We start from the raw sequence: 18,906 nt of genomic DNA, 5'->3' as shown, positions 1-18,906 counted from the left end.
GAGCCTCTGTTCACCCAGTGGCAGGTGCAGGCCAACTGTTGCCATGACAACTGCAGGAGAAGCAAGCAGTTTAATTCCAGAACTGATAATTAACTAGGGGGGTGGAGTGGGGGTGGGGAACAAATTGGGGTGATAATTGTTGTCAGAGAGAAAACTTAGCAATTACTGGCAAGCTGCATATATGCAAAGGCCAGGCACAGATGCTCCAACCCAGCATGCCCTAACATTCAGCATTCATTCCCTCTGCTTGGGAATTTTGATAAACTAAAATGAAGGGTCGAGTTCCCCCAGCCAACTGAGTCTCTTTAAGGAACATGAGGAAAGAAGAATGTTACATTGGTTATGAAAAGAAACTCAGGGAAGCATATGAATGAGTACCTCAGTGATACTACCCAGCCAGAAGCAATTCAGAAGTACAGTTAAATCTGAAGGATGGGACCCACAAAGCGTGCTTCTTAGGAGTTTCAGCCTCTGTGGTTGGGAAGGGGAGACAGTTTTCTAGAAAGTAAAAGACTTGTAGAAGTAATCAACTTAGGTACTTGATCATGGCTTTATTTTATCAGTTCTTTTGGAGCTGTATTGATGAAGGTACCCCATTACACACAAGAAACCCATATAACCTAGGAAGAAGACAATATTATTATCCTTATAGAGATCCAGAAATGTTGAGGACTTTAAGCAAGTCAGAGAACTTATAGGTCCTTGTACTGAATCTTATTGTCCTATTAAGTTTACTTTTACCATTTTGTTGGAGATCATGGTCCCAATCTAAAAAAACAACAAACAAGGAAGAAAAAAAAAACTATTTTCTTGTGTGTGTGTGTGTGTGTGTGTGTGTACATGTGTGAATTTCAGGAGTTGACATCAAGTATCCTCCTCTATGATTCTTACTTTTTTTAACTTCTAATTTCTTTATTTATTTTTAAAAGAGGAACAATAATGTTTATTGTGTGTTGCAGTTATATACATTAGCCCCATGAAAAGACAAACACTATCAGAGTCAGGCGTTCTGACATTGAAAGTCTTTCCTTAAGAAATTAATAAGTTCCCTGTCACTAGTAGAGTACGTCATTTCTACCCTTTCTACTCCTTCCTCGAACTCCTTCCATCTGCCCCCTCTCAAACTCATGACCTCTTCCCTAATTACTATTGTTACATATGTATGTATGCTCATACATGTATGTGCATGTGTTTAGGGAGGACCATTTAGGATTGGATAACCTGTCATGGGGCTCATCTCTGGAGAAAGCTGATTCTCTCTCAGCAGCCATTGCCTATAGCTCTTCATCAAGGAAGGAACAATAGGAATTTCTTCCATCCATGTTGGCATGTCGACTACTGTTGTCGTTATGAAGGTCATGTTTATTAAGCAATCATGTTTTTGAGATTTCATGGATGCAGCTTTCCTGTCATAACTAAAGATACTAGCTCACAACAGGCATTGTGGCCCTCTGGCTCATAGAATCTTTCTCTTCCCCCCTCCACAATATTCCTTGAGACTTAGGTTTAGGGGTTGCATTGTAGATGTACCAGTTGGGATTGGGCATGCCACAGCCACTTGTTCTCTACAGTTTGACCAGTTGTAGATCTCTGTTAAGAGTCTGTATCTGCTACAGAAAGAAGTTTCTTTGATGAGGGCTCATTGCTACATTTATCTATGGGTGTAAGCATTTACAATACAATTAGAGATTGTACTGGCTTAGGAAAACCCTGGGTTTAATCTCCAGCACCACAGAAACAGGGGATAATCCAGCACTGGGAAAGTGGAGACAGCAAGAACAGAAATCCAAGTTCATCTTAGCCTCTGCTCTACAGGGAGTTATAAGCCAGCATGGGCTCCATGGTACCTTGTCTCAGAAAGAATAAGAGGAAGCAAAGGAGGAAGGAAAAAAGGAAAAGAGAAGTATGGGAGGGAAGACAGAGACAGAGAAAAGAATGGTAACATTTAAGTCCTTATATTCTGGAATTTCAAGTATGGGCTTAGGAATGTAAATAGTGTGTAATTTTTAAAGGACATTTTTAGGAGGCCTGTTTGTCCTTCTTTTAATATCTATTATAGAAGACAAAACTTTCTCAATCCTTCTGGCTGGATGGAAAATGTGGAGCATGGAGTGATAACCATTACTGAAAACTGAACTTACCCACAATTTTCCAGAACTTTCAAAATCTAGTAAGGTAATGTGTGTGTGAAAAAAATATCAGAATTTAGGAGTTCAGTTGACTGAATAATTATGCTGGAAAATGTAATTTTCCTCTATAATAGAGAGGGGATTATTTCAAAGATGTCGTTGATGTGCTGATCATCAACAAAAACAGTGTAACCTTGCTTTTGAATGTGATAAGGGTCATGGTCTGAAAGGCCATTGGAATAGTTCTCAATTCTTTGTTCAAAAATAATAACTTAAGCACTGTCTGAAAGTATAGGTATGGAAACTGAAATAATTAAAGCTAGAATAAAGTTGTGACTGTCATCTAAAATCTTGGTGAGCTGGTTATCATATTTTTCTTTATCAGGCCGTTTAACAACTTTTATCAAATGTCTACCCTGTACACACAGTGCTATCGAGGTATTGGATCTTGGTAGAAAATAAAACCACACACAATCCTTGTATGTTTTTTATTAGCCTATGGTCTTCTCTGAATTTTATTTCTTCTGTTGGCTCAAAACTCTGCAAGCCTAAAGAGTCATTAGACAGTCGGGTGCTGGTGTCGTACATCTTTAATCCCAGCACTTGGGAGGCAGAGGCAGGTGGATCTCAGTAAGTTTGAGGTCAGTCTGGTCTACAAAGTGAGTTCTAGGACAGCCAGGACTGTTACATAGAGAAACTCTGTCTTGAAAAACAAAACAAAACAAAACAAAAAAAATCAGACTACTGAAAAGACCTATGTCATGCATGTATAAGTATAAATTCTCCAGTACAGGGCTTCCCAAGTGTATGAGATGACCATGAATTGGGTTGTTAACTTCACCTTCTAAACTTGGTTCCATAGGCTAGTGTTAAGTTTGATAAATGCTATAGTAATAAATAGTAATTAAAACAGCTTGGTATTGGCATAAAAATCAACACATGGACCAATGGAATGAATTGAAGACCCTGACATTAACCCCACACCTATGAACACCTAATTTTTGACAAAGAAGCCAAAACTGTACAATGGAAAAAAGAAAGCATCTTCAACAAATGGTGCTGGCATAACTGGATGGCATATACCCAAAGAATGCTCAATCATACCGCAAGGACACATGCTCAACTATGTTCATAGCAGCATTATTCATAATAGCCAGAATCTGGAAACAACCTAGATGCCCCTCAACTGAAGAATGGATTAAGAAAAGGTGGTACATATACACAATACACTACTCAGCAGTAAAAAAAAAAAAACAATGACATCATGAAATTTGCAGGCAAATGGATGGAACTAGAAAATACCAAGCTGAGTGAGGTAACCCAAACTCAGAAGGACAAACATGTCATGTACTCACTCATAAGTGGATACTAGATGTAAAGGAAAGGATAACCCACAGCTCCAGAGAAGGACCCAAAGAGGGGTGAATGGATTGCCCTGGAAAGGGGGAAATAGATGAGATCTCCATAAGTAAACTGAGGATGAGGTAGGGGCAATGGAGGTAGGCGATGAGGGATGAGAACATAAGGGAACAGATAGTCAAGCTGGAATAGGGATGGAGTGGGAGAGCAATGAAAGATATACCATGATAGAGGGAGACATCATGAGGATAGGGAGAAATCAGGTACTAGGGAAGTTCCCAGGAATCCACAAGGATGACTCCAGTTTAGACTACTACCAATAGTGGAGAGGGTGCCTGACCTGGCTTACCCCAGTAATCAGATTGGTGAATACTCTAATTGTTATCATACAGCCTTTCTCCAGTAACTGATGGAAGCAGATGCAGAGATCCACAGCCAAATACCATGCTGGGCTCCAGGAGTCCAGTCGAAGAGAGAAAAGAGCAAGGGGCATCAAGATCATGATGGGGAAAACCTACAGAGACAACCAAACCAAACTAGTGGGAACTCATGAAATATAGATCAATACCTGTAGAGCCTCCATGGGACTGGACTAGGCCATCTACATAAGCACGACATTTGTGTAACTTGATCTGCTTACGGGGCTCCCTGGCAGGAGGATCAGGATCCATCCTTGTGCATGAGCTGTCTTTTTGGAGCCCACTACCTATGGTGGGACACCTTGTACAGCCTTGCAGGGGGAAGGGCTTGGACCTGCCTCTATTGAATGTACCAGGCTTTGCTGACTCCATAGAAGGCCTTACCTTCTTGTAGGAGGGAATTGAGGGGAAGCCTGGAAGGGTGAGAGGAAGGAAGAGGGGGATCTGTGATTGGTATGTAAAATGAATAAAAAAATTCTTAATAAAAAAAAGATAATTTCTACCACAATTGAAATATAAATATCAAGTATATAGATAGTGAAGGTATTACATTCCTGGGGAATAGAAACCTAGAAATGACTGCTGAGGGTGTTTTTTGTTTTTTTTTTTTTACTCAAAAATTTTTTAAAGACAAGAACAGTTAATTTCTATAATTTTATCTAAAAATGACATAAATAGGATTTGTGTTTTCTTCGTTATAATTAACACTGTAATCCCTTTTCTTCTACTTGCTTATTTATTTGTTTTGACTTTTGGCATTATGAGGTAGTAACTTGCACTATAATAGCTCCAATTGGCCTCAAACTCAGGATTCTTTTGCCGTAGCCTCCCAAATGCTAGGAGTATCTCGCCATACTTGGCCTCCGCTCTATTTTTGACAGTAGCAGCACGGCGGTGCTACTGAATCCCAAATGTTTAGCATGTTGACTAGCACAAAGGAATTCAGATCTTGGTGAAATCAGTGATGCATGAGTGTGGCAAAACACATTACTAAATATAAAGCAATGTTCAGCTGTGATTTTTTTTCCAGTTTAAAGTTGGTATTTAAATTGGCTCATCCTTTGGTCCCATAATAGAGTCCTTGTACATCTAGCAGATATCAAGGGTGTCTCACATTGACAGGATCCAAGAAAAGAAGTGTTTTGCAAATTATCAAATACTGCATCTGATGAATAGTCATTGGGTTTGTTTGTTTTTCACTAAGGGTTATGGAAATACCCACCATTCAGTGTGTTGGAATTCTTTAATGTGACTAGGCTTCAGTGACAAATAGATTTTACACCAAGATCTCAGTTTTCTGATTTGCAGGCCAACAGACAGAACAGTGAGACCAGAAGGCCTGCAGTAGAACTTGCCTGCCTTTCATCTGTCATATATAGAGGCATTAGTAGTTACTCTGTATATTAAGGATTAAGATAATACCCATGAAAGGTTGTGTATAAGAAAAACCATCAGAAACAATATTCTATACCCTTTAAAATGTAAAGTGCTAAACAGATGAAATAAGATTGGATGATGACAGGTCAAGTCTTTTTGACATGGTATTTGTGAAGACATAATTAATGACAACCTAAGATTAAAGGTTACTCATTTAAACAAGCATTTATGAGAATTAGCAAAGGAGGAAGCAAGGAAACTAATCTTGATACATTGCCTATACAATTTATATTACAAGTTGTAGTTGGTTTTGTTTTTACTCTCTGGGGGCCCACCACCCAGCTCCCAAATAGAGATTTATTCTTACTTAATGAATGCTCAGCCTCAGCTTGTCTTATTTCTAGCCAGCTTTTCTAACTTAAATTATCCCTTTTCCCTTTAACTATGTTTTGCCTCTGGGTTTTTAATCTTTCTTTTTTCTATATATCTTCCTATCCTTTTTACTCTGTGGCTGGCTGGGTGGCTAGCCCCTGGCTTCCTCCTCTCCTCCTTTTCTCACTCCTCACTCTTCTCCCTGGATTTTTCCTCCTATTTATTCTCTCTGCATGCCAGCCCCGCCATCCTTTCTCCTGCCTAGCTATTGGCTGTTCGGCTCTTTATTAGACCAACCAGGTGCTTTAGTCAGGCCAAGTAATACAGCTTTACAGAGTTAAACAAATGTAACATAAATTAATGCAACACATCTTTACATCATTAAACAAATATTCCACAGCATAAACAAATGTAACACATCTTCAACTAATATTCCACAACCTGTCATTTCCTTCTGATGTCAGTCAGGAGAGGTGGGTTTGCTGCCCGTGTATTAGGTAGGTGATTAAATTGAGTGAGAGTGGCTTGTCCAAGGTTCCTCAGCTGGAGCTACAAGTGTTGAAGACTTACACCGAGGGAGGGCCTTCTTGTTCTGTCTTTCATGTCTTTGTTCTCAGAACTGGGTTTGTTCAAAGCATGACCCTGTGTTCTTCTCTTTGCCAAATGCTTTTATCCTTGACTCTGCTTTCTTAGAAATGGTAGCATCCTATCTCAGGGTAGGAGTCCTTCTCATCATTTCTTTTCTTTGCATCTCATATCTACTTAATTGACAAACCCTGACAGATTTATCTTAAAGTATATGTCAAATCCAAAGCCTTCTCCGCTCCCTCCAGGTTTCCATCCTGGTCTGGACTACAGAATTTCTCTCCAAGAAATCTGCTGCTGTTGCCACTCTTACTTCCCTTCCATCTCCACTTCTCATCCCATTCTTGACATACAAGGTAGAGGAAACTTTCCAGATGCTAAGAAGAGCTTGTAGCTCTTGATTTATTAGTATACCAGGCCCAGCTTTGCTTTAGAATTACCCAGGAGAAGTGGACTGTAAAGTCACAAACTGTCACTGCTCACTGCTTTGCCCTCATGTTGGCCACTTATCCCACTGAACAATTTAAACCACACTCACTTCTTATTCTTCTTCAACAGATGAGGAAATCTTTCTTATATCGTGACCTTTGTGTTCTTGGTGTCCCATAACACGAATTGCTAACCGGTCTTTTATTAATTAAAAAAGACAAAAAACAGAAAAAACCCCTGGTGCCAGATATTGGGGTGAAAGCTGAAAGATCAGAGAAGCAGAACAAGCTACAACCAACCTCACCTCGACAACCCCTCAGACAATCCTGTTTCCACAAATCCTCAGACTGAAAGCTTCTCTTTCAAGAGAGCAAGTATTTCCTATTTCCTCTGACTGAAAGCTTCCGAGTCTTCCTCCCTCTCCCCCTCCCCCTGCCCCTGGGTCTCAGTTGAACTGCTGCTAAAAAGTTTCTAGTTCCTGGTCCTCACGCCTTATATACCTTTCTGCTTCCCCATAACTTCCTGGGATTAAAGGCATGTGTCCTTCCCAAGTAAGGCATGAGATCTCAAATCCTGGGATTAAAGGTGTGTGCCACCACTGCCTGGCTCTGTTTCCAGTGTGGCCTTGAACTCACAGAGATCTCTACCTCCCAAGTGATAGGATTATTTAAGGGTGCGTGCTACCACTGTCTGGCCTCTATGTCTAACCTAGTGACTGGCTCTGCCCTTTATTTGTTAGAGCACAAATAAAACATCACCACAGTGACCTGTTTCATGTTCTGTCTGCCTGAATTGTCATCCTTAGATGTTCATGTGGTTTGTTCACTTACTTTACCCAGGCCTCCCGAGATATTACTTCTTAGGAACTTTATTCTTTAACCTGCTTTGCTTTTCTATAAAGACCTGTTGCCATGTGAAAATGTTTTCTATATTTAACTCATTGTTTTCCTTCTTGGTTAGGAAGGACTTGACATAAAGTTGTGGTTGTTTTTTGTTTTTGTTTTTTTTAATTGGCTTTTCCACCAGTGTGCTGTAGAACATAATAGCCACTCATTAAAGGTTTGAATGCAAGTAGAAGTCAGAACTTTGATTTGGACTAGGAAGACATTAAGTTCACTTGCTTACAATCTGTCACCATCTGTAGGCTATATCACCTCAGCTGTTATTAATGAATTTGCTTCTGTTGTCTGCAAACTGTAGGTAGCAAGGTGCTAGCAATTAGGAGTGAATAGTTAAATGAGTAACTGTATGAGGTTTTGGGAAGTAGTAAGATGCTCTAGATATGGAAGAAAAAACCTTGATGTGACTCAGCCTCGACTCCCTTTAGAAAGCATTGTAAGGGAAAGTCACCCAAACCTATTTCTTCAGCATCACTCTCATCAGTACTCCCAGGAACTGGCAAGGGTTCTGCTTAGACAGTGTCAGAATCAAAGCTTAAGGCGTAGATTCATCCTTAGAGTCAGACCTTAAGAACAACTTCCTCCATCATGTGGTTGGTATCCAAATGGTTGGCAGAAATGCTTATGTATCCTAATTATTGCTAAAATCCAAGTATATTAAAGCACCTAGGGCTGTTCACTTAGGCAGGACTGCCAATGATGATAGGAAAGTATGTTATTTATTCAGGAGAGTTATAGATTGTGCTTATATAAACAAACAATACTACCATTATTCAAATGAGATCTATCCTGTTGCTGTTTGGAAAGAAAGATGTGAGCTCTTGTAGCTACCAAACTGACTTGAAGAAACTGCCCTTCCTGTTGTAAGCACTTTGTGCCCATATTAGAACTCCCTTCAGAGACTTAGGCCCTTTGCCATCTTCTTTGGTGGCTTTAATAGATTCAGTCTCCCCTTTCCTCATACCTTATCTAAAAAGCCACCTGCTTATTCTTGGATGTGGATACTTGTGTGGATTTTTGTTTGTGTTCTGACAAATAAAGCCTGCGTGGAGATCAGGAGGCGGAGCTAGTCACTAGTTAACCATAGAGGCCAGGCAGTGGTGGCACACATTTAATCCCAGCACTTGGGAGGAGGAAGCAGGAAGATCAGGAGTTCAAGGCCACCCTGTTCTACATGAGATTGAACCAGACTAAAAGAGAAAAACAGCCAGGCAGTGGTAGTGCATGCCTTTGATCCCAGCACTCGGGAAATGGAGACAGGGTCTCAGGCCCCTATTTGGTCTGAGGATTCGGAGAGGTAAGAAATCTCTAGTATCTGCTCTACTTCTCTGATCTTTCAGCTTTTACCCTAGTATCTGACCCTAGGTTTTTATTAATAAGACTAATTAGGATCACGCTTCAGGTACTTGTTTAGAAACATTTCTTTCTCAGTAGAAACTGATGGATAATTGAGTACAAGTTCTGGCTTCTGTATGTTTTGTGATTCTGGTAGCATAGATTTTTGGAGCAATGAAGTTCTCTGTCCAAGCAAGTAAGACCTGATCATAAATGTGCTATTATTTACACTAACCAAGGATAAAGGGTTGATTTCTTCATGAAGTGGAAGGACTGGACTATTCAAAGAGCCTTCCCTGCTACTGCTTCTCCTGACAGGTTGCTGGGTAGAGAGAGGTTGGCGAAGAGCTGTTTCCTGCTTCTGAAGTGAGTATTGCCTGATAATGAAACAGCAGAGGCCAAGCTGTAGAAGAGGCTCAATAAAGGAGATGGTGGCTCTGAGGCTTGAGGCTGAAAGAGTTATGCCTGTATATCTGTATCTTTGTCCTTTAGGGTTTTTTCCCATTAAATTAATTTTTCCACAACAAAACCAAATAAAAACCCATGATAGAATTAGAACTAGAAACATTTAGGATACGTACATAAAATGTATTAAATACTGAAAGTATAAAATTTAATGTGTTCCACAGCTTCTGTTCTAAATGCCTATTCTAATTATATGTAAATTCATCAAGTTGTATAATCTTTAGGTCTAGTTAATCTTGATGTATGGTGTTTTTACTTATTTCTAAGATTTTTAAATAATTAAGTAAAAAATTAACTTAGTTGAACATATTTCATTTTCACTATCATACATACTGATAATCTATAATACTGCTTTTATGCCATGTTTAAGTTGTATATAGTAGAGTGTAAGACCTTAATACCTTAATAAGTTGGTGTCCACTGTTACCCATTTAAATACATGTAAACTATTCAAATTTTGTATTGTTCCTTTTTCCTGCCACTGCATTTGTGTCACATTTTCCTCACAAAACTTTATCCTAATAAATGTTTGTGAGAGTAAAAAAAAAATATTTCCTAAATATGTAATTTCTTCCTGAACTGAGTCAAATTACAGGCATTAATTTTTTACCAAAATAATCAGTAGTGAAATAGGACATTAAGTTCCTTTGGCAGTAGTAATTAGTAAGATTATAACAGAGTCTCTTCATTGGGTGTCTACTGAGTGTCTAATGAGTGCCAAGAAGTTTACCTGGGAAGACTTGATTGGGTCCTAAGACTTTGTATTAGATACAATTTTTTTCTTTTTATTGGTTTTTACTAATTTTTGGTGGTTGTGTCAAAGAAAAGCATGTAGTATTATTTTAATTAAAAGTTATTGTATGTAAAGAGGAAAAGAATCGTTTTGGCTTCCTTACATGACTCAAAAAAGATCATTCTGGATCTATTATAACATCGATGACCAATGGCTGTGATGCCTGGTTCTTACTCTGGAGCTCTGCTCTTAGAAGACTTGGCTGTCATTCATTTTACCCATACATACATCCCTATCTTTCCTTCAAGGTTGGACTTCGTTGCCTCTTTAGCTCGAACTTTTACCTCTATTGTTTACTTACCTGGTGTGTCACACCCTCTGTGTGATACACAAGCTCTTAAGTGCTAGCCTTAGACCTTTTGGCTTTTCTTTCTGCATGTGTAGTAGATCTGTTTAACTACGTGAGCACTTCTTGCCATGGCCCTGATGGAAAAATGACTGGGAAGGACTCCTGAGTCCGTGGCTGTTTCTTAGAAGATGGTGGCCATGGTCATTACGGCAGCAATAAAGAGAAGCATGGGATTAAATGTAGAACATGGGCCTGAGGAGTAATCCTGGCTGTGGCATTATTTAGTTGAGTAAGTTCAGAAAGTTCTTGAAATTCTTCAGGCCTAAGTTTAAACATTTAGAAAATGAGAATTCTGAATTTGATGTCACCCTAAAGATATTTTCCCTCCCTCCCTCTCTCTCTCTCTCCCTCCCTCTCTCTCTCTCTGCTCTCTCCTTCTGCAGATCACAGACATTATAATAGAAGTGGTGCCACTGGGAAGGAAGGGTAATTTGGAAACAAAAGATGTTACTAACAGCTCCATTTTGTATTTGTTTGAGTACACTGGGGGTTGGCCTCTCTTTTCGACTTTGCTCAGCTTTTCCCCTCACTCTCTCCTGGGCTATGTTATGAATCCAAAAAGGAGACAAAATGATTCTTCATTTCCAAGGTCAGATCTTTGGAAACATACAAAGCCATGAAGTCGAGAATTAATGCAGCCTTCTGTGCAACATTTCTCCAGCATCTTTTGATATCCTGGGGTCATTTTATGCTCCCACCAGTGTATTTTGCAGTATCATAACATCTTCACAAATGTCAGCCTGGAAGTCTGGAGAGAAACCTTATTTTTCCCTACTGCCACATCTCTACAGAATCCAAAACGTGTGCCAAGTCTTCCTCCTTCTGAAGGGCATGCTTCTGTCTTTCTTCTCTCCTTTGTTTGGTGCTTCTCTTTAGAAAAGAAGCAACTTCTGATAGTGAGAGTTCAACAATCACCAGACTCCTCTTCCTCACTGTATGGGGGCCCATGTGTTAACAATCCCAGCACTAAAAAGGTAGCATGACATCTTTACTTGAGTCATCTAAGTCAAGCAAAGTTGGCCTTCCTTGCTTTTGTCCCTACTGCGTAAAAAAGATTAGGAAGAAATTGCCTCTATTAGACACAGGTAAGTTTTTGTTTTGGCGTCTCTCTCAGTGATAAATCAGTACTTCACACCTGTTATTAGAGGTGACTTTGATGTAGTGGGAGAGGTGTCAAAAAGCTGCTGTAGCTTCAGATACTAGACCATCTGAGTCATCACTGTACCTTGATTACATTAGCCCCTTAAGCTTCACCCCTTCCTGTCTGAATTGGAAAACAAAGTGACTAAGTGAGTTCTTTTAGCATTATACCAGTTTGTATTGGCTTCTTCTCCACACTATAGATCTAACAGGATAAATAAAAACCTTAGTTTCTTTTTTAGCCATCTACCCTTTCAGTTGTTCCCATGTCTCCTGTTTGTTGTTGTGTTAGTCAGCAGCCATTTAATGATAAGAAACAGAAACGCCCCCTAAGCTAGTTCAGATAGCACAGGGTGAGGTGAAGAATCTGGAAAAGTGGTATTCATTTAGCAGGATCCAATTCAAGAAGTGTAGTTTTTGTTGTTTTTTTGTTGTTGTTGTTTTTGTTTTTTTTTTTGTTTTGTTTTTTTAACTCTTTGGGGGTCCACCACCCAGCTCCCGAATAAATACATGGAGACTTATTCTTACTTAATGAATGCCCCCAGCCTTAGCTTGTCTTGTTTCTAGCCCAATTTTCTAACTTAAATTATCCCTTTTCTCTTTAACTATGGTTTGCCTCTGGGCTGTTACCTTTCTTTATTCTGTATATCTTTCTTTACTTCTTACTCTGTGCCTGGCTGGGTGGCTGCCCCCTCTCCCAGCTTCCTCCTCTCCTCCTTTTCTCACTCCTCACTATTCTCCCTGGATTTGTCCTCCTATTTATTCTCTCTGCATGCCAGCCCTGCCTATCCTTTCTCTTGCCTAGCTATTGGCTGTACAGCTCTTTATTAGACCAACTAAGTGCTTTAGGCAGGTCAAGTAATACAGCTTCACAAAGTTAAACAAATGCAACATAAAAGAATGCAACACATCTTTACATCATTAGCAAATACCCCACAGCATAAACGAATGTAACACATCTTAAACTAATATTCCACAACAAGGAAGTGTTTGTGTTTGGTAGAGACAGTGGACACTGGTTAGAACTAGAGCATTTTCTCAGTTTCCTTCTTTACTTTCTTCTTTTATCTACTTTATTGTTCTCCCAATAGAACAGCCTTCTCTGTTTCCTTGTGCTTCTCATCTCACTTTGTAATTTCAAATTGTCAAAGTATCACTTTGTCCTCAGCTCCACAGGAATTCTTTGATGCAGGATTCACCATTGCCTTACCACTGTCTTCAGAGAAAGCCCAGTAAAACCATTTGTCTTTTGGTTAACTTTTCCTGAGATAGATGGTCATAGGCAGTTCAGGACATTATAGTTAAATGGGCCTTTCCTTCCTGAGATAGGTTGGGGCATTAAGAAAGGTCAGCAAATTACATGATGTTCTGCTATGCTGTGATACAGAGCCTGACAGAAGTATACAGTCTAAGAAAGTTTATATTTTCTTCAGATCCATACTGTTTCCCAATAACTAGATAACAGAGTAGCCCCCTAATTGCCCACATTCAGTGTCCATCCCAGAATAAGTTACTTTGTCGGGGCACACCCAGCATTTCACAGATAATCAGAGCAATGACCATTAACTTAACATATGGCTTCTTCTCCATTTTCTTGTTTACTGTTGCCTCTTACAGGCTGAGTATATGAGGAAAAGAGTGAATTTGGAGTCAACTGATTGTTTATTCTCTTATTCCTTCAGTGACAGGACTTTTTCAGTGACAGGAAAAAGTCCCTGTTTCTTGGGAGCCCTGTTCTCTAATAACCAACACAGGACTGATTCATGCCTCAGTGGTGTTGAGAGACTTATGAGGGATTGTAGCTAGCGTTTTCCTGCCTGGCCCACAGTCAGGACAAATCTCTCTCACCCACCAGTCCCACAGCCGCTCAGACCCAACCAAGTAAACACAGAGACTTATATTGCTTATAAACTGTATGGCCGTGGCAGGCTTCTTGCTAACTGTTCTTATATCTTAAATTAACCCATTTCTATAAATCTATACCTTGCCACGTGGCTCGTGGCTTACCAGCATCTTCATATGCAGCTTGTCATGGTGGCGGCTGGCAGTGTCTCTGACTCAGCCTTCCACTTCCCAGAATTCTCCTTGTCCTGCCTATACTTCCTCCTGCCTGACTACTGGCCAATCAGTGTTTTATTTACTAACCAATCAGAGCAACACATTTGCCATACAGAACATCCCAAAGTACTTCCCCTTTTCTTTTCTTTTTTCAAAAAGGAAGGTTTTAACTTTAACAAAGTAAAATTACATATAATTTGGGAATTTGGGCGTAGCTTCTCTTACTATTTCCTGCTGGAGGGGGGCCCTGTATCTTATGGGGACACAAAGAAAATTTTAGCATTATGGAATAGTCCATGAGGCTGTATTGTCTGAACCAATTGCCTTGAATCTGATCTGGACGTTGGATTATCTGGGCCATGGTATCATCGGAGACCTTTCAGGGGGTCTTGGCTGGTCAAACCTGATGTATCTTAATCTGGAACAAATCCATAGCCTCTTGCTTTCTGTGGAAACAAAAGGAGAGCCTCCTTTCCAAAGCAACACATCCTTATATCCAAATTTTGAAGTCAAGGTATCTTTAAAATATACATATTGGTTTAACTCAACATCTTTTATGATCAAATATTTTTCTGCAGTTAAAAATCCCAAAGACAACACAATCCATCTTTATGATTCATCTTTATGTGGCTTATTTTTTTATATTAATTTTACTATCTCTTTAAAGACTTTATTTTTTAAAACTATGTATTTGTTTATATAACAGTATATGTCACCTTTTTTGTCTCTTTCAAGCCTACATACATTTTACACACATTGTAAACTATTACATCTGAATCTGTCTTATTGCTTTAAACTGCAGCATTTGTAAGACAGAAACGGTGCTATGGCTGCTGGCTCCGCCCACCTCAGCTTCCCAACATAGTGGTAGTACTTTTACCACCAGCTCTGGGAGCTATCATGGGTCTATGCTTTTATCCAAGCAGCGTGTAGCCCAGAAACCTCTTTTTTTGTTTTGTACTAGCAGAGGCTAAATCCACCATGCAGCTTAATGTGCCACTTGCAGAGGCCTCATTCCCACCATACCACACGCCAGGAACCCACAAAAACCGGCAAGCTGCCGCTCATTTGAGAGAGACAATTAGGAAGCTGTTTTTACCTCCGTTTTAGAATCTTTTCTCAGGTTTTAGGTGGAAACTCTTGCCAACTCATTGGACTCCATTTGTAGCTAGAGATTTGTCCTGACTGTGGGCCGGGCAGGAAAACTCTGGCTACAAGGGATTTATGCTAAATGATGTCATATGACTTCGAGAACATTAAAGCAGTGTATAATGAATTTAACTATTAGTAAACTATGTTAGAGGTGGAAACATTGGTTTCTGGCTGTTTGGGTCTGTCTATCAACATGAACTGCTAAGAAATAACTCTGATACCTATTTTCCTAATAAGGCATGGTTTTGGAAAACTCAACCAGTTCTCCAGTTTCTAGTTCTCCAGCTCTGACTCAGGCTGTCACTAACCCCTGGACTACTTTGAATAAAGATGTAATAGAAGGCAATGTGTGCTCCCCATCATCATGATTCTGTATATCATAGAGGAATTTTCACTTTATTCATGATCCAGTACTATTTTAATGATAATACTATCAAGCAGGGTGCTTCTTTCAGTTATGATGAGAGGGAAAGAGCATGGATCACAAATGTGATTTAACTGAGGATAATATTTACTTGAATATGGATAGGAGCAAAGAAAAGACTTGTCATCATATGAGGCTGCCTCCTCTGTCAGTCAAAGATTTCATTTGCAATTGATAATCTTCAGTGTTGCTACTCTACTAGCAGAGAGAATTCAAGAAGGAAATTGGAGGTGCTGCCAACTCTGTTCCTTTGACTTTCCTCTGTTTCTATTATGTTTCTCTGCTGTGGTGGGAATAATGAAGAAACATTCTCAAAGTATTCTGTCTGTGAAAGAAGGTCATACACACATACAAAAATACACACAAGCACATACATACATATGTATATACACATAGACATATACCCACCTCAGATCTATTACTTGAAGAGAGGCCACTTGGTGCAGTTCAGACAGCATGGTCTTTGAAGTTAGGATAGATGTAGATTCAAAAGTCAAAACCCAAATCATTTTCTCATGGACACAGCCTTGAGAAGTGATTTGACCTGTGACTTTTGGATTTTCCACCTGTGCTGTGCAGAAACAGGGCTTAGCACAATACATTCACTAAGTGATGGCAACAGCTAGAATTGTCTAGACTCCTGATGGTCCTGGCCCTGAAAACTTGCTCAGCCAGGTAGAGGCAGTGGAATGGTTAGTAGCTGCAGGGGAAATGTTAGTAATTGATAATAGGAAAACTTCTTTAAAACTGTAATCAGTCTGAGGTTGCTCACAACTCTGTGCTGCAGTGTAGCATTTACTGAGCCATAGTCTGTGAACTCTAGGGAAGGGGACCAAGCAAGATGCTTTGAAGGAAGTTTAAGTGAGGAATGAGGATTAAAAGCTCAGTGATTTATTTTAGGTGGCCCAAAGAGAGCATTTAACATGGATTCAAGCTTTGAGTGTAGGCACAGAACAGAGTTTAAAGAAGGCTTACTAGTTAATATTCTGATAATGACAGCACCCTGTGAAGTAGCTTCTCTCCTTGATTTCATTCACTACCCAGGAAAGTCCTATAATGTAGGTGAAATTACTTAAGAATCTGTATAATTCATTGAAGGTTGCTGTGATGGCTAATCCTGGTTGTCAACTTGACACACTTGAGAAAAGGGACCCTCCATTGAATAATTACCTCCATCAGATTAGCCAGTGGGCATATCTGTGTGGCATTTTCTTGATTGCTAGTGGATGCAGGAGGGTCTAGCACACTGTGGGTAGTACTTCCCTAGACAGATGGACCTGAGCCATATTTAAAGTAATAATAACTGAGCCAAAGCCAAAGGCTGTGAGCCATTAGAAACCTCCTATGATTTCTGCTTTGGTTCCTGCCCGACTTCCTGCCCTGACTTCCCTCAGTGATGGACTGTGACCTGGAAGTTTAAGATGGACCCCTCCCCTTCACTCCCTGAACACATACCATCATGCACATTGTTGATTTTGGTCATGGTTTTTATTCACAGCAACAGAAATCAAACTAGAACAGTCTCTCTCTCTCTCTCTCTCTCTCTCTCTCTCTCTCTCTCTCTCTCTCTCTCTCTCTCTCTCACACACACACACACACACACACACACCGTTAGTAAAGGCGACAATCGAAACTGTTCTCTTAGAGTAGAAATCCCACATTTTCCTACTATACTCACTGCTATCAGATCGTAGAGCCCACTTTCTTAATTCAATAATTCTAATTTCCAGATTCCAAGATAGAAATAAAATCTATGGTGTATTTTCAGTAATCTAAAGCTTTAATGGAAAAATCTTAACATTAATCTATAATGAATTTTTACTCCTTAATAAAAATGCCAACTTCGCTTGTTTAGGTTGAAGTTAATCATTTTTCTCCTATGAAGACCTGATTTGTTGTCAATTAATATATTAAATTCTTTTTATTTCTCTCTCTCTCTCTCTCTCTCTCTCTCTCTCTCTCTCTCTCTCTCTCTCTCTCTTTTGAGGAGGGAGGAGGGGGCTGGTTTTTTGAGACAAGAGTTTCTCTTTGTAGCCCTGGCTGTCCTGGAACTCTTTGTAGACCAAACTGGCCTCGAACTCAGATTCACCTGCCTCTGCCTCTAAAGTGCTGAGATTAAACATTTGCGCCACCACACCCATTAAATTTTTATAAGGAAACTAATGACCTACTTGGAATGCTTTTTTTTGGAAGATTAAAAGTTGTTACTGTCGGACCAGTTGCTCTTTTTTTTTTTTTTTTTTTTCTTTTTTTTTTTTTTTTTTTTTTTTTTTTTGCAGCATGCTAAATAAACTTGTTTCCTTCCAAACAAAAAAACTAACCAACAACAAAAAAAACCTAAGAATCTCAAAATTTAAAGCCCGTTAAGGTAAATGAGGGCCCTTGACCATGAAAGGATTATGAAATAGAGGCTAAAGAGTTGACTCAGCAGTTAAGGGCACTTGTTGCTCTTGCAGAGAACCATAGTTCTGTCCCCAGCACTTAACATTGGTCAGCTGACAGCCTGTACCTCCAGCTCCAGGATATCTGACATCCTCACATCCATGTATGCTTGTGTACACACATGCACACACATGTACATTAAAATATTTTTTAGAGATTATGAAATAGTAATTGAATTTTAAGACTGCAGGCTGTTAAGTCATCAATCAAATCTGTCATAAAGGAATATTTTGTCTGCTTTGAGTAATTTTAAAATTTTGGATCAGCATTTAAAATCCAAAGGTGAATATTTCTCCATGATAGTGGCCAGCTAGAGCTGAGCTGTTGTTAAGATAGGCGTGTGCTTTTCAGTGTACCACAGCCTTTCACAGCGCAGGTCATTGACTTGTCCTGCCTGTCATGTCCTGAAAGCATTTGAGTCTATAAGCCTCCTCTGACTACTTAGTAATGGCGGAGAAAAGCCCATTTCCCTTTTCCTGCCTTCTTCATTCACTGACCCTTAGAGTTTTGTGCCTTGGTCCTTTTTTAAATGTTAATTTAGTCATATAAGCTTGTCGATTTTATTCTGCTATGTCTTTTAGAAAAGGAGTCATTCTTATCAAGTAACACATCAAGGCATGTTCAGGAGACTGGGAACATAATAAGTGAGATATATCTCCCACCCCGAGGAAGGTCCTAGTCTATTTTGAATTTAAGAGAGTATCTAGCACCCTGATAGGTACCAAGTACATGTTCAGAACCTATTTGCTAAAATGTGGTCATTAACAGCGTGGAGTTTGGCATTACAAAGGCTTAGTCTAACTGACTGTGGTGGAGCATGCCTATAAGCACAGCACTTGAGAAGGGTGAGGCAGAAAAAATGCAAATTTGAGGCCAGTCTTCAAGACTCAGAAATTAGAAAGAGAAAATCCACTTAGCTCAATACTTGTTAAATAGACAAAAGACAGTGTTGTCGTATTTACAAATTTTAATCATGCAAAAAGCAATAGAAAATTCAATATACTACCAAGAAGAAGAAGGAGGAGGAGGTGGAGGAGGAGGAGGAGGAGGAGGTCTATGTCAACCCAGCTTCAGATTTCTTGTCTGTAGACTGGAGCTATTCGTAGTGATTATGGGATAGAGTAAGGATGAAGAACATAAAAGATTGGTCGATTGTAGCTGGAAGTTTCTCTGGTCCTG

General features: G+C 39.6%; 1 protein-coding gene across 1 annotated transcript in view; it reads left to right on the top strand.

The window, feature by feature from the left end:
* Trim44 (tripartite motif containing 44) overlaps positions 1–18,906 on the top strand; it is a 108,665-nt gene that overhangs the window by 65,042 nt on the left and 24,717 nt on the right. The window contains 1 exon segment of the mRNA XM_037205042.1: positions 9,223–9,270. Coding sequence (XP_037060937.1) covers positions 9,223–9,270 — 48 coding nt within the window.

The sequence above is a fragment of the Peromyscus leucopus genome, chromosome 4 (assembly GCF_004664715.2).
Source record: "Peromyscus leucopus breed LL Stock chromosome 4, UCI_PerLeu_2.1, whole genome shotgun sequence".
NCBI classification, from domain to species: Eukaryota; Metazoa; Chordata; class Mammalia; order Rodentia; family Cricetidae; genus Peromyscus; species Peromyscus leucopus.
This window is presented reverse-complemented; position numbering and strand designations above follow the sequence as displayed.